Source organism: Ambystoma mexicanum, chromosome 6p (assembly GCF_040938575.1).
Source record: "Ambystoma mexicanum isolate Mex_15411 chromosome 6p, UKY_AmexF1_1, whole genome shotgun sequence".
NCBI classification, from domain to species: Eukaryota; Metazoa; Chordata; class Amphibia; order Caudata; family Ambystomatidae; genus Ambystoma; species Ambystoma mexicanum.
Genome location: NC_090935.1, coordinates 1,038,544,561 through 1,038,559,308, shown reverse-complemented (window position 1 = coordinate 1,038,559,308; position 14,748 = coordinate 1,038,544,561). Strand labels below are relative to the sequence as shown.

The window sequence follows — 14,748 nt, the reverse complement described above, 5'->3', positions numbered from 1 at the left end:
CCGTCGCAATCTGCGCTGCCTCTCCATAGCACAAAGAGTTCCTCTCAAATCTCTTGCCCTCACACATAAATGCCTGGCCGACAAGGCACCTCAATACTTGGCCAGCCAGTTCACACCACATACTTCTAGCCATCCTCAGAGAGCAGCCCAAGTGCATTGCCTATCCATACCTAGATTTAACTTACAGAAATCTGGGGGTGTCAGATTCGCGGTCCTTGCCTCCAAACTCTGGAATTCGCAGCCCACCACACTTAGATTAGAACTTTCCTTCCATGCCTTCAAGAGCAAAGCCAAATTGTCGCTCATTGCTCAAGATTCACACAGCTCTTTACCTCAACTTTAGTCTTACTCTGATCTACCTTCACTCACTGCTACTGCCTCCTGAGTCGCCTTTGTAACTTTGGTTCCTAAATGTTTACTTGTAAGTAACTGACAATGTATATCCTGATCTGTAACTGTATATTGATGTTGTTTCTGTAACCCAAGTTATGAGCCCCGCTGCCTCTGGGTCATCCATTGAGTCTCGATGTAAATATGGATTGTAAATTCTACCTGTAATTACCTGTTATTGTATTTTTCTTCTCTGTAACTGTTTTTTGGATGCTGTTTATGTAACCTATGATATGCGCCCAGATGCCTTTGGGCCAGGCATGTTATGCAAATAAAGAAATACAAATACAAATTGGACAGTCAATCGATGTATGTGCATTGGGCAGTCAGACGACGAAACGTCCTGTTGTAGTGAATTAGGTTTGAGAATCAACCTCTGTAATGTGGAGCTTTGAAGAACTGATCTGCGTATGTTCCTTGCAACCCATCTTTATGACCACACTGGGGTTGACCCATGATCAGTAGGGCAATAGAGCAATAGGGCAACGACTATAGGGCTGTCCTGAAAGGCCAATGTGCACTGGCTTTGTGGTCCAATGTACGAAGTGTGACCCCTCACCTGCTGATGGGTTTGGCTGAAGTCAATAGCCAAAGAAAATCTAATGCATAATTTGCTATACGTTTTCACCCAAGGGTACGTACTACTCAATTTGTTGCAAAAATTAGAAACGTGTGGCTAACGGTTATGGGACACATTTCTTTGTATCTAGGCTTAATTCATGTCCCAGCCTGAGCCTGTATTCACCGAGTTGAGAGGCGCACTAGTATCAATGTGTACCGAGACGAATGAACGATGGCCTCTTGTGTGCAAGCTGTCTGTTGATGGGTTTATAGCTGTTTCTGTAAACAGCAGGTGAAGTGGTTCACTGATCCCCAGGGGCCTGAGTGGAACAGGAGACCAGGGGATGTGAGTGTGCGCAGAGCAAAAGATACACATGCACGCACGCACACATGCACGCATGCAGCGCAACCTTGCATTCTTTTCTTCAATGCCGTTGAAGAGTTCATCTAATCCCCTCAAGATCCGTTCCAAATCAGCGAATAAACAGGTTACTCTATAAAGACAACATTGTTTTTACTCACATGATGTAAAACTGACTCTATTTAAAGCGTTTCAGCTCATTTAAATTATCCTACATCTTGCGAAGGCACAGATGTGCTTTTGAAACCTATTGTAAAATTCTGTCATCGTACTTAACTTCAGCATGTTCAATTGAAAGGCAGAGGCAGGGAAGCAAAGGGGTCGGTGGAAACCTAAGGATGGGGAGTATATGTCTTTGTTTTGACCAATCGATAAAACATGGCATAACATAGTATAACATAACATAACATTAGCGTAGGCTTGCGCTGCATGCAACAAGCATGCGTGTGTTGCCGGGTGTGCTTCGAACGCGCTTACCATTTGCCTGATGTTGAGTATGTGCAGGAACTGGGCATGCTACCCCTCAGCCTTGGTTACGCTAAACAGGGTTAATGCAACTACAACGTATGCTTGTACTCCTGCCTTGACTGTGGTCCGTCGTATCTAGCAGTATTGGGTGTGCCATTACAGGACGCTCTTTGATTGCCCTGTCTATGGGTTACACTGAAACATAAGATTTTAGTGGATGATCCTGCATTATTGCTCATGCCTCCTCTATGGACGGGCGCCCGGTGTTTATTTATTTATTTATTTATTTACATTTATATAGCGCGCAAGCAGCCCAAGGGCATTGGGGTGCTGTTACTTGCATGAGCTTAGTTACAGAGGTACAGGCGTGGTAGCCATAAATGGCACATTATATATAAACACAGACATAGATATTATTACAGCTTATTTGATTGGTCATTACAGCTTAAGCAGTGGGTCCTATGGTTAGTATTCATGCCGCTACGAAGGACCTAAGGAGAAGAGGATGGTTTTCATTGCTTTACGGAAAGCGAGGAGGGAGGCCTCACTTCGGATAGTGGGAGGTAAGGCATTCCAGTGAGTAGGTGCGAGATATGGGAAGCTGGATCTGCCCGCTCTAGCTATTTTTACTAGTGGCACACAGAGCATGTTGGTATAGGGTGATCTGGTTGGTCATGTAGAGGCGACGGGGTGGATTCTTTGTGAGAGGTAGTTGGGAGCAGTGAGATGGATGCACTTGTGTGTCAGTGTCAGAGCTTTGAACACAATTCTTTCCTTTATTGGGAGACATTGGGCTAGTTTTCTGGCCTCTGAGATGTGGTCCCTTTTAGCAATGCCTTGGGCTGCACGGAGAGCACTATTCTGGATGACTTGTAGCCTCTCCAGGTTTTTTTTGATGTTCCTAGAAAGAATACTTTGCAATAATCTAGCTCTGGCTATGTTTGTGCAGTTCTCTTTGGAGAGAAAAGGCCTGACTGCGTTGATAAGTTTAGTATGATATGCAGCTGAGGAGGCAATTGCGTTGACTTGTCTGTCCCTGGATAGGTTGGAGTCCAAATAGACTCCAAGTGTTCTGACTGAGTCTGAGACAGGTATTTTGATGGTGTCGATGGTGAAGTGACTAAATTGGGAGTCAAGATCGTTTAGCGTGTCGGGGGAACCTACCAGTAAGAGTTCGGTCTTATTCAAGTTGAGGTATAGTCCATTGTCTACCATCCAGGCTCGGATGGTGTTTTAGATGTTGTTAAAGGTCATAGAGTCAGTGTCATAGTTGCCGGTGAGGGTGAGGAGGATCAGGGTATCGTCCGCGTAGTTAGTGTAAGTGATACCCATAGCGTCGAGGATGAGGAAGAGGGGTCGTGTGAAGATGTTGTAGAGGGTGGGGAGAGGCATGAGCCTTGGGGCACACCACAGAGTATGATGGTGAGTGAGGCAGAAGCTAAGTCAGAGAATACTTGCATGGTTCTGTCTTGTAGGAAGGAGGTGATCCATGCTGTGGCGTCAGGTGAGAACTTGGCAGTGAAGGAGAGGTGGTGGCATAGGACGTCGTGATTTACGAGATCGAACGCCGCAGGTAGGTCAAGAATTAAGAGAAGTGCTGGTTTGCCCATGTCTCTAGCATCGTCCATATGGTTTTTCAGATCAAGTAGGGCGGTTTCAGTCCCATGTCTGGGGCGGAAGCCAGATTGGAAGAGTCCCAGGAGTTTGTTCTCTTCAATGAAGTGCTGAATCTGCAGGTAGGCTGCTTTGTCCAGTATTTTTAGGAGGAAAGGGACAGTGGTGATGGGTCTATAGTTGTTGGGGGAGGTGGGATTGAGAGTTTTTTTTTTAAAAGGGTGCAGATCCATGCTTCCTTGAGGGAGGCGGGGACTTTCCTTGTTGCAAAGGAGGCATTGACAAAGGCTGACAGGAAGGGAGCGAGCGCTTCAGTGCAGTCCTTAAGGGGCTGGGCAGGCATCATCTTTACAGCTAGAGGGTTTGATATTCCTCATTATATTAATGATGTCTCTTTCCTGTATTGATTTGAAGGAGAACGGTTGGGGGTGGGGGTTCGAGGTTGGTGGTGGGACAGGGATATGCGTATTAGGCAGGGCTTGTTTAGTAGCTAGTATTTTGCTTTGGAGACGGCTCAGTTTGGTTTGCATGGCCGTTTGAATTTCGTTGCACCAGGTTTTGTCTTTGGTGAAGTTCTGGGGGGTGGGCGTGGGAGTCTCTAGCTCCCTGAAAATGGCGAAGATTTCTTTTGTGCTAGATTGGGCTTCCGAGATTCTGGATTCAAAAGATTTGGCTTTTGCTTGGGTGATTGTTTTTTTGTAAACTGTAGAGCGGGCTTTAAAGATCAACTTGTCTTTGTCAGTGTGGGACGTTTGCCACTGTGTAAGAGCTGCCTTTTTTCATTGCGGACTGTGAGCAAGTCCGGGGTGAACCAGGAGTTAGAGTGGGTGGTGGGTTTGGATTTACGAGGTTTAAGCGGGGCAATGGAATTGATAGCTGCTTTGATGGCAACATCATAGGTTGATGCGAGCGTTTCTGGGTCTGTGGAGAAAGGCGGTCTGAAGGCTGGGCCTTGGAGGAAGGGCAGTAGCCTTTCCTTAGTGAGCTGATGGGAGCTTCTTGTGTTAAGAAGGTCATTCGATCTCCACGTGCCCTAAAGATGGTACAGTTGTTGACTTTGTTGCTCATGCTATTGATTGTTTACATGGAGGCTCTACAGGATCTGGTTGCCAGTTTTGTGGTCTCCATCCAACAGTTCACTGACTGTCTTGTCTCAAAGTGACAGCCACAATCTGAGGAGTTGCCTTTAGACTATTGTGGCATGGACAGCTGCACTCAGCCTGTACTTCAATCCAGCAAAACATAATATTTGCTTTTTTCACCTGGCAAGGCCAGAATTTCAACTGGCACTGTTCAATCCTGTATAATTTATGGGAAGAAAATGGCATATGGCATCTGATAGTGGAACCCTGCATTTTAAGGTACAGGTTGGTTTCTCATTTAAAAGCCTCACCTAGAAATCTAAGACAGATAAGTACCAACTGTTCCTTTTTCAGTGGGTACAGCCCTAGCGCCCAGACAGTGTGTTACAGACAAGTGTTCAACCTCTTGTGCACTGGCACATTAACTGGGCAAGGGTCTATTAATGGGCTTTCCCACAGGTACTCAGCGTCCTGTAAAAGACACTGCAAGTGATTGGCGGCATCAGTGACTTTCACCCTTCGATCAGGGTTACTCCCTTGTGCTGAGTCAACTTTGCTGGCTGCCCTTGCGAGCAAAGTGCTTGTTAACTGCATTATCTTGTTTTTAAGGCTCTATGTCCACACGAAACTAAACACTAGCCCACCTGGAAATTCATTACATTAGGAAAACGCTTTTGGGCCTCTTGGACAGTCTACCCTGGTCTTACCCACTCTTTTATAATGCGTTGAATGCTGGTCTTTTTTCTTAATTTTGTGGTGGATCTGTATGGGTCCTTTGTCATTCCTCTAGTGTATGCCTGCTGTCTCAGACTCGTGTATCTTTAAATTGTATATTGTGTTAATGTTTTGTTTTAATTATGCCTTTTTACCACTTTTCTTTTACTGTACCCTGCACTTTATTGCACACTCTATCTGCCTCTTGTGGAAAGGTTCACGCTAAATGAAATACAGTAAATAACACTGAAAACACATAAATCAGTGATCGATAATTTACACCTGGTTAAGGGTGCTCAGCCAATCAGGTGTTTGGAAATGAGGGTCTTGATTGCCAGTCTACTGCATGTGTTTTATCAGCCATTTGAGCCGCTTCCCTGGGCACTGAAATGTTTTTTTCCCATGCCGCCCCAGTCCTCTCAGCTTTCCTGGAGGTGGAGACTGTGGGTGGCAATAGCTATCACACTTTTCGGATGGGGAGACATATTAGGGCCAGTAGTGTTGTAAATTGCTGGCTGTTTACAAGTTGGTGATTTGTGCACTGTAAAGTGGATTTCACAGCTATAAACTGGCAAGAAAGTGAATAGTGTAAGAGGGGACAAACCCCCTTGATTATTCTGTCTAAGGGAAATATATAAGGTAATAGAACATTAATGTATGGGATCAGAAAAATTGAACCATATTCAGTCATGAAAAGGTTATTCCAAAAGGAAATCTCTGCCTTTTCAGAACAGTGGATTATTGCAATTTGCCTATTCAAATAGGTCTCATGCAAAGTAAAAAACGTCAATGATATGCATATGCGTTTCATATTGTGGTAATCCGTGTACAGAGGTTACTTTAAAAGAATCAAAAAACATTTAAAATCCGAACTGTTGGCCCGATTCTGAGTTCTATGTAAAATAAGAAAAGTGTCATTCCGTGCCGGAAAAACACGTTTCTTATTTGCTCCAAACCATGAGCCTATTGTCCTAGTGCAAAACAAAACCCAAACAAAACATCCTTTCAATGCGTTTTTGAGTCTGCACAATGTTAGCCCCAGTCCTAGTTCTTTGTCCTGGTGAATAAATGGATTGAATGAATATTTTTTGCACTAGGCCAATTTTTGCCCTAGTCCCAATTCCACTTGCACTGGAGAAAACTCTGTGGGCCTCATTACACGGAAGGCGGTGAGCCATGGCGCTATTAGCGCCATGGCTCATGCCGGTAAAATACTGGCACCGCCTTGGCGGAAAGGGGATTTACCGCCCCATTCCAAGGTTGGTGGGGCGGTAAATCCCCCTTCCTCCATTGCCCTTCCCCATTCCCATTTCTGCCCCATAGGGCTCTATGGGAATGGGGAAGGCGCTAATTACGGCACCGCAATTTTGCGGTGCCGTAATTAGCTCCGAGGTCCCTTAGCGGGTTGGTTTTTAACGCCTGCAAAAAGCAGGCGTTAAAGCACCAACCCGCTAAGGGACCTCGTAGTAAGGCGGTAATGGTTAACGGTCACCGTTACCATTAACGGTGGCCGTTAACCATTACCGCCTTCCGTGTAATGAGGCCCTATGTATGAGTCCACTGGCATCACAACTATAAGACTAAAATTGCGTTAAGCTATTGTGATGTAAGAACTGAATGACCATAGGATATCATATTTGTATAACTGTATATCTATTTTACATGACTTCATATTATTTATTATTCAATGTAATTTCAATCTGTTATAAGCAGGTTTTGAATTATTCCATGTCCTAAAGCGCAAATAGTGTTGCACATGTGTTGAATATTATACTTTTTTGCTGTTTCACATGGCTTTGCTGCCGTGGTCATGAGCCTCAGCTTTGAAAAACCCCATGTTTTAGTCGTGTTTACTCAGCTATACGGTGTGAGTGCACCTGCATGTAAGCTTTTAGGTGGGGTACCCGAAAGCAAGCACGCTATCCCTGCTGCTTCCTGTGAGCATTACCATGGGGACATACAAGGAAACTGCTCTTCTTAAGATAACAAGAGCTATTTAATGGTATGGCTTCATCTAAATAATAACAATGGGTAGCAATGTGTCATATATTCGACACAGAATGAATGGAGTTTGAAACCTGTAGTAATGAATTGGAAGAAGTGATGATGGATGTCATGTGCTAATGTCAAACAGGCAAAAAAGAAGACCCTTATTAGTATATTTGTAAACTATGTTATGAACTGAAAATGCATAGGATCTCATTTCCATCAGTGGTGTAATGTGGAGGAAAGGTAAGCCTTGCAAAAGGCTTTTATGCCTTTCATTCAAGCCACACCACATTTTCATTAATTTCTATGGCAGAGAGGAGGGACAGAATGCCACTTGTGTTTCTGCCACTTCCCTTCGTCTCAGCCATACAAATGCCACAGCATTTGCACCAGCATGCATTTTTATGCCGTGCAAATGCTGGGGGTACCTATGGATCCCAACGGCTTTATGTGCCAGCATAAAGCAGGATGACTGTATAGGGAGTAAGCACTGCCTTCCATTTGTGCATGGTAGGCAGTGTTTACAATTACAATTAAATGCTGCCTACCGTACGAGCATGGTAGGCAACATTTACAATTTACACGATAGAGCGATATGTGCAGGACAGAATGTACTCAGCCTTTTGCCATGCACATTTGCTCTGTGTCATGCAAATTACCAAAACGTTGTGGCAGGGAGCCACCGCCTTGTATGTCAACATATAACGGCTCACCGCATCCAAATTATGTTATTGAGCATCATGATCTCCATATCTTGTGATGATGTAAACTTTTCCTAGCTCCTTTCTATATTCATTGGCTTGCAATTAAAAACCTATTATGATTCTGATGCAACATAGAGGGACTAAGGACATTAGAGTCCAAGACCAAGTTCAAGACACATTCACTAATGAAAGCTGAACTGTTAAAAGGCCTATGATAGGAGTACACATCAGACTTCCCTTTATCAAAATATGAGCCTGGCCTATACTGAGAAATTGTAAAAGTCGGTATTGAACAAGTTCATATTAGGTCTCATGAAATAAATGAAAAACCTTTTTGACAAACTGAGTGCGGAATTAGTTCTCCTGTACGATAAATCATTCAAAAATAGTATGATTCATTTTTATAGAACAATTTGTAAGCTTTTGCAATTCCTCCATGTATTTGACAACACAGACTCATTCCATAGGTATATTAGCAATATATACGAACTCGGACCTTACCACGTAATTACACATCTTAGTGCAAGGTTATTTCAATCAAATGATGTGTAATTAAATATATATGTAGCCACTAAACCTCCAGCATCTCTGCAAGCATATGTGATGACACACCATCGCTAGAAAATGCAGCCCTTGGTATTTAAGAATCACTGACTATCCTAAAATGTGGATATTAACTGATCAATGACTCAAGCCATGCTGTTTCGATGACTCACGCCATGCTGTTTCGATGACTCACGGCATGCTGTTTGGTACTAGGAACAGGGGAATTCCATTGAACAGATGTATGAATATCTATATTTAGGGATTTTATTGGAAGGGACACCAGCGTGGAAACCATAGATCCAAGTGGCGCTCAGGCAAAGATAACAACCACCCCCCCCCCACCCAACACCAGCTGTGGCTCCTTTAATTACATTTACTGTGTTAAAAACAGTGCTGATTATTACTGGTGAAGAAGAGATTCTAATTCCACACATTCTGGCACATTTTAGGGTTGATCCCACTGAAGTGTCTAATCAGCCCTTCTGATTAGGCACTGGACCTCTGTGGAGATGCTGGGAACTGAGCTAAAACCTTTGTGCACGCATACAGCTGCTTTCAAATTCCTCTTAAACTGTTATCATTTCAAATATCGACTTACTTCTGGAATGTTTCTTCATGTGTATTATCCTGTACGAGAGCACACTGGTATAGACTGTAGATATATTAGTGCGGAAGAAGTGTGTAAGGCTTGGTGGTTTCGTGACTCTCACTGCACTTCTGATTACAATTTATAAAGTGAAACTATGGGTTGTAAATCAAGTATTGAAAAGTAAACGTGCGCTTCGTAAGGTCAAGATAGGGTATTGACATTTGAAAGAATGGTTTGCATATAGCATGCCTATGATATTGTTCTTTGTATTTGTATTGTTTTATTTTTATTTTATGGGAGGAGATGTTTTGAACAAAACAGTTAGCATGATAATTGGACTACTAAAACTGGATGATTTAAACTATGGGGCAGATATTGGGAGAGATAGCAGAGAATAATAATAAATACAATTATTAAATGTGAGGGATGAGGGCAAACACGAGGAAAGGGAAGAAATGTAGACCCATCCCATGATAGGGGGTGAAGCGGACAGTTGCCAACAACCAGCTCAGGTGGGGACGAGCAAGGGAGGGGAGCCCTGAACTATCTGCATAAGTGGGGACGAAAACCCAGAACCAGCCCAGGAGGGGGAACGCAGGAGAAGAGTGCCATATGTGCACCAAAAACCGAACTTTAAATTCCAATTATGGATTCTTAATTCTTGATTATTAAGTAAGAACAATTAAACAATGAACACTGGCATTGAATGGTAGGCCTTTTTTTGCACTTTTTCAAATATCATCAACTTTCTATTTCTTTTCCTTCAGGTTATTCAGCCTTATCCTGGATCACTGAAGCACCAGCATGGCAGACAGTGCTAACCATTTGCCATTCTTCTATGGCAACATTACACGGGAGGGAGCAGAAGACTACCTGAAGCAGGGAGGCTTGAGTGATGGACTCTACCTCTTGCGTCAGAGCCGTAACTATCTTGGTGGCTTTGCATTGTCAGTCTCCTTTGGCAAGAAGTGCCACCACTACACAATCGAGAGGGAAATCAATGGGACTTATGCTATTTCCGGGGGAAAGTCTCACTTAAGTCCTGCGGAGGTTTGCAATTATCACACCCAGGAAACAGATGGCCTTGTTTGTTTGCTGAAGAAACCTTGTAACAGGCCAAAAGGAGTTGAGCCAAAAGTCGGACCATTTGAAGATTTGAAGGAAACTCTAATCCTAGAATATGTGAAACAAACCTGGAATTTGCAGGTACTGTATATTTGATTTTCTCAGAAGCTTGAGGTTTCATGAAATGTAATGTTTTTATATTCTTTTTGTAGGATTTAAATCAAAACAATTTATGAGTAAGTTCGATAAGGAAAAGAAGAACAGAAGCATATCACAGGGTAAACAAAGAGATGGATTATTGAATGAGTAGGCTTATAAATAAAGCATTAGGCATCTAATCCTACTGTACTTCAATATAGTTTTCTAGAGAAGACCAATCAGCTGTGTAGCAAATAATCTTGTTGTTCTTTCCACATAAAAACACTCAATTAATTCGAACTAAGAATCACTGAAGTTAGGGGAAGTACTGTTAATCCATTTTCAATTCGCCTTTATTGGTGAATTCCATATATCTGCAATACATGCAGTTCTGGTTGTTTTATCTAAAGAAGAAAGAAGGTATAACACGACAGAGGATCTTGCAAAGGTAATATCTTTGTTACACTCACTCCATCTTTATGTCTGCTAGCTGTCAAGACCACATGGGTCTCTTCTTCATGCCTTTCAGAGGAAGAGATCCATGTGGTTTTGAAAGGTAGAAAACACACATATGGGGTTAGCTTTTCAAATCTATGGACACTGCAAGATTCGGTGTTATTTAAACATGTTTTCTTAACATACAATCCATCTGGACTCTGTGCTTGGCTAACTCTGTCGTGGGACCTCTCTGTAACAGCATCAGGGCACAGTGTGGAGTTTGCAACCTTGTTCAGGAAGTTTCATTTCTTTTGCTAATAAAGAATGAGCCATGGGTTTGATTTCCAGCCTCTTAATCACACCTCGGGCATTTGAAAACCTAGATTAGTGACCATGTTAGTAATTACTGCTCATTGTATAATGTGGTGCTTGGGGAGTATCATGTGTATCATATATGAAGGCATGAATCTTAGAGGAACAGCAATTTCTGACTCTTGAACACTTTAAAGAGTTACCCTATTGGACCATTCCTTGGTCTGCAAACAGTTGACATGTCTGAGATAATTGCTACCACTAGTGTCTCAGCTCTTTCAAGGAGATATGCCGGTGATGGGTGGTGAAGCCGCGTCTGGCTTTTACGTGCTTGAGGGAGTTTGCCATTGCATCAAGTCTTTGAGGAGATGGCTGAGAAGATAGTTATGAATGAGGTTGGGAATACCTAGATACAATTCAATGTATGTACATACAACCGACATCACTGCGCCACCATCACAAGGGCAGTGCAGTAAAACGAGCTGTTTTCTTTTTCTTTGGAAAACCCATACTGGGACGCAACTGGCAGGTGAGATATGAATTCTGGTGAGACTAAACTTGTGCAGCTCTTTTGACTTTGACAGTTTTTGCAGTAAATGAAAGGTTACTGTCGTTTGGCCTAATGTTTTAAAGACTTCATCATGTTTCTGTAATTCATCACGAACGTGCATCTCTGTCAGTGGCATGTGCTCCATTCATGTTGTGCCACACCAAGACATAGGGAAAGGGGGTGTCCATATGATTCCTTCCTTTTAATCTGATCACAAAATCCATGGTGAAAAGGTTGACACACAGTGCACGCTTTGGAGGTGGGGGCGATCAAAGTGGGCGATGTGCAGAAGAATACTTTTGCCTCTGAGGATGACATGACCTTATTTATGATTAAAATGAGTGTTGGCATACTGAATTATGTATAACAATTGTTAGATTGATGGATGTGAGCGATTGAAAAAATGATTGTGCTGTGTGAAATTATAAGGCAATGCAGCTGCTAAAAAACTGTAAAAGCAGTCCTCCAATGATTTTCAGGCCGATTCATGGAATTAATGTGCGCTGAAATTTTCGGCGCAAGCGTGTGAATCGCAGTGCAAGTGCGAAAATCGCAGCGAAAGCCACGCACAGCGATTCATGGCAGTCTGTGCGCATGTAAATCCCTGGATGTGCGCTAAAATTCTGCGTGGCGCACGCTGGCGCACACGTCTCCAAACAGCGTGTGCTAAGCGCACAGCGTAAGCACACACAACAAAAGTATGCAGAACAGAGGGCGTAACACACGGAATGGGGAACAACACATGAAAATGTGGGCGTCACGGGGAAGTACAGGAGGCAAATGCGCGGAACGCCCACACGTGCATCTACAACACATATTCATGGAATCGAACGGGCCTAATGCCTGCGCCAAAAAAGACGCACTAATCCGGAAACACGTACGCCAGCAGGAAGCAGGCGTACGTGGACCTGCGCAGCATATAAGTGCGCGCAAACAACAAACAAGCTCAGACGCCAAGATGAATATACCGTTCCTAGCAGCAGTGGTCGTGGGATACCGCAGGAGGAGGAGGAGGATAGTCAGGCCCAGAATTTTTACACCCAGAACCAGCCTTTTTGGGATGCCTGATGACCAGGTGTATGGGAGGTACAGGTTTCAACCTCACATAATACTGGACCTGGTGAGTGAGTGGGAGGATGACCTCACATCACCCACCCTGTGCTCCCAAGCACTCAGCCCCCTGGAGAAGGTCCTCAATGTACTGCAGTTCTTGGCCACTGGATCATTTCAGCGGATAAGTGCTATAGTGGGGGGGGTGTCACAGGCCACGCAGTCACGCTGCCTACACCAGGTGTTGGCCATCATGACTGCACGCCCATCAGTCCGCAGGCACACTTATCTGCCCAGAACACGTGCAGAAAGGCAGGCTGCCGTCCAGGATTTCTATGGGAGGCACAATTCCCCAAAGTGCTAGGTGCCATTGATTGCACCCATGTGGCTCTACGTCCCCCCAGGGCATCTGAGCACATCTATAGAAACCACATGCACTGGCATTCCATCAACGTGCAGGTAGTATGTGATGCCAAGGGAATCATCACCTCAGTATATGACAACTATCCAGGGTCCACCCACGACAGTTTCATTTACAGAATGTCAACCCTAAACCGGGACCTAGAAGCTGGGTGGCATGGCGATACATGGCTGCTTGGTGAGTAAAAATGCCACTGCACATGCATGCATGTCAGATACTGAGTAATGTCACAACCCCACTAATGATACCCATCACCACCTCCCCAGGGGACAGTGCCTACCCTCTGAGCACCCACATGATGACGCCAATTCGGAACCCCACCGCGCCACCTGAGGTAAGATACAACACAGCCCATATTGCAACCCGGGGCATAGTGGAGCACACATTCGGAGTGCTCAAGTCATGCTTTCGCTCCCTTGACCGCTCTGGTGGGCAGCTGTTATATGCTCCCCCAGTAGTGTGCAGGATCATAGTGGCAACATGTGTCCTGCACAATGTTGCATCACGCCGGGGCCTGCCGGTGGACATGGTGGTGCCCCCACAGCCCCAACCACATGCACGCCCGCTGCGCATGGGAGGGGAAAGGGCACGTGGTGAGGAAGCCCATACGCAGCTGGTGCCTAATTACTTCACATAAAATCACACACCTGTGGAGTGCACACAGCCCTGGCACATACCAGCTGACAATCAATGATGATGACAGAAGGGACACTCAACTGTCACAACCATACCATCCTGAGACTGGTCACCTGGAAGTGTTACATTGTGTGCATCCCTACCTATCCAAACACCACCAATGCTGTGTCATCAAAAGACATACATCTATGCTGCTAAATTCATTACCCCCTTGCTAAATACAACATGAGAACAGCGCCATATCACCCAACCCCTCCCCAGCTCCACCACCAAACACACCATGGCATGTCATGCAATGGGAAAGCAAACAAAGCAATGCACAAGACCTGACACAAGTGTCACAAAGTACACTGTCCCTAATGGAAACTGCCCACACACAATATGCTCCCAGAAATGTATAACTAACAGCACACATTACCAAATACTTACCACCAACACAATGCTGCAACACACCATGGAAAAATGCAAAAACATGACAGTACTAAGTTCAAGTAGTGGTAATCTTACAACCTGAATACGCCAGCACATCGACCCCTTACAACTGTAGAGTGTTGCTGCCACGCAAATGTCTCAGTGTACTGCATACAACATGAACTGCATCTGCAAAGTAGACGGCCTTGTGAAGACATGAGGAAGGAACCTGCAGATTAGGAGGAAGACATGGATGCACAAGCACATATCAATACACCATGCAGTGTACAATACAACAACAATATCCACTAGGGATGTCTACACAGTATTGACTACAGACTGCCCACTCAGCTCATGGGAGCCCAACGTCACTGTGTAATTCACTGTCATTTGGTCCCACCCTTTGCAAGCCCATGGAAACGGGAAGCAGGAGGGGTGTGTGTCTCAGTAACCCAAGCATCTAACCCAAACTCAGGACAAGCCTGCAGGTGCCCAGCCAGAATACAGTGGATGCCCACGGGAGCCAAACAAGGCAACACACTGTAAAAAAAAAATAAAAAATGGCCATGTGGGGGCCAGAGAGGGTAGGGGAGGCCACCCAGGAGGTTCGAGGACAGGGTGCACACCAACACCCACCTGCGTGGATGTTGCGACAAAAAAATACGTCCTTGAGCTCATGGCATGCACGGCTATGCCATTGTGGGAGAAC

General features: G+C 44.5%; 1 protein-coding gene across 4 annotated transcripts in view; it reads left to right on the top strand.

Moving 5' to 3' along the window:
• Positions 1–14,748, top strand: part of SYK (spleen associated tyrosine kinase) — a 556,773-nt gene that overhangs the window by 204,762 nt on the left and 337,263 nt on the right. For all 4 annotated transcript variants that reach the window (XM_069625644.1, XM_069625645.1, XM_069625646.1 and 1 more), the window contains one exon: positions 9,786–10,224. In XM_069625644.1, coding sequence (XP_069481745.1) covers positions 9,823–10,224 — 402 coding nt within the window. In that variant the 5' untranslated portion in view covers positions 9,786–9,822. The remainder of the gene's footprint in view (positions 1–9,785; positions 10,225–14,748) is intronic.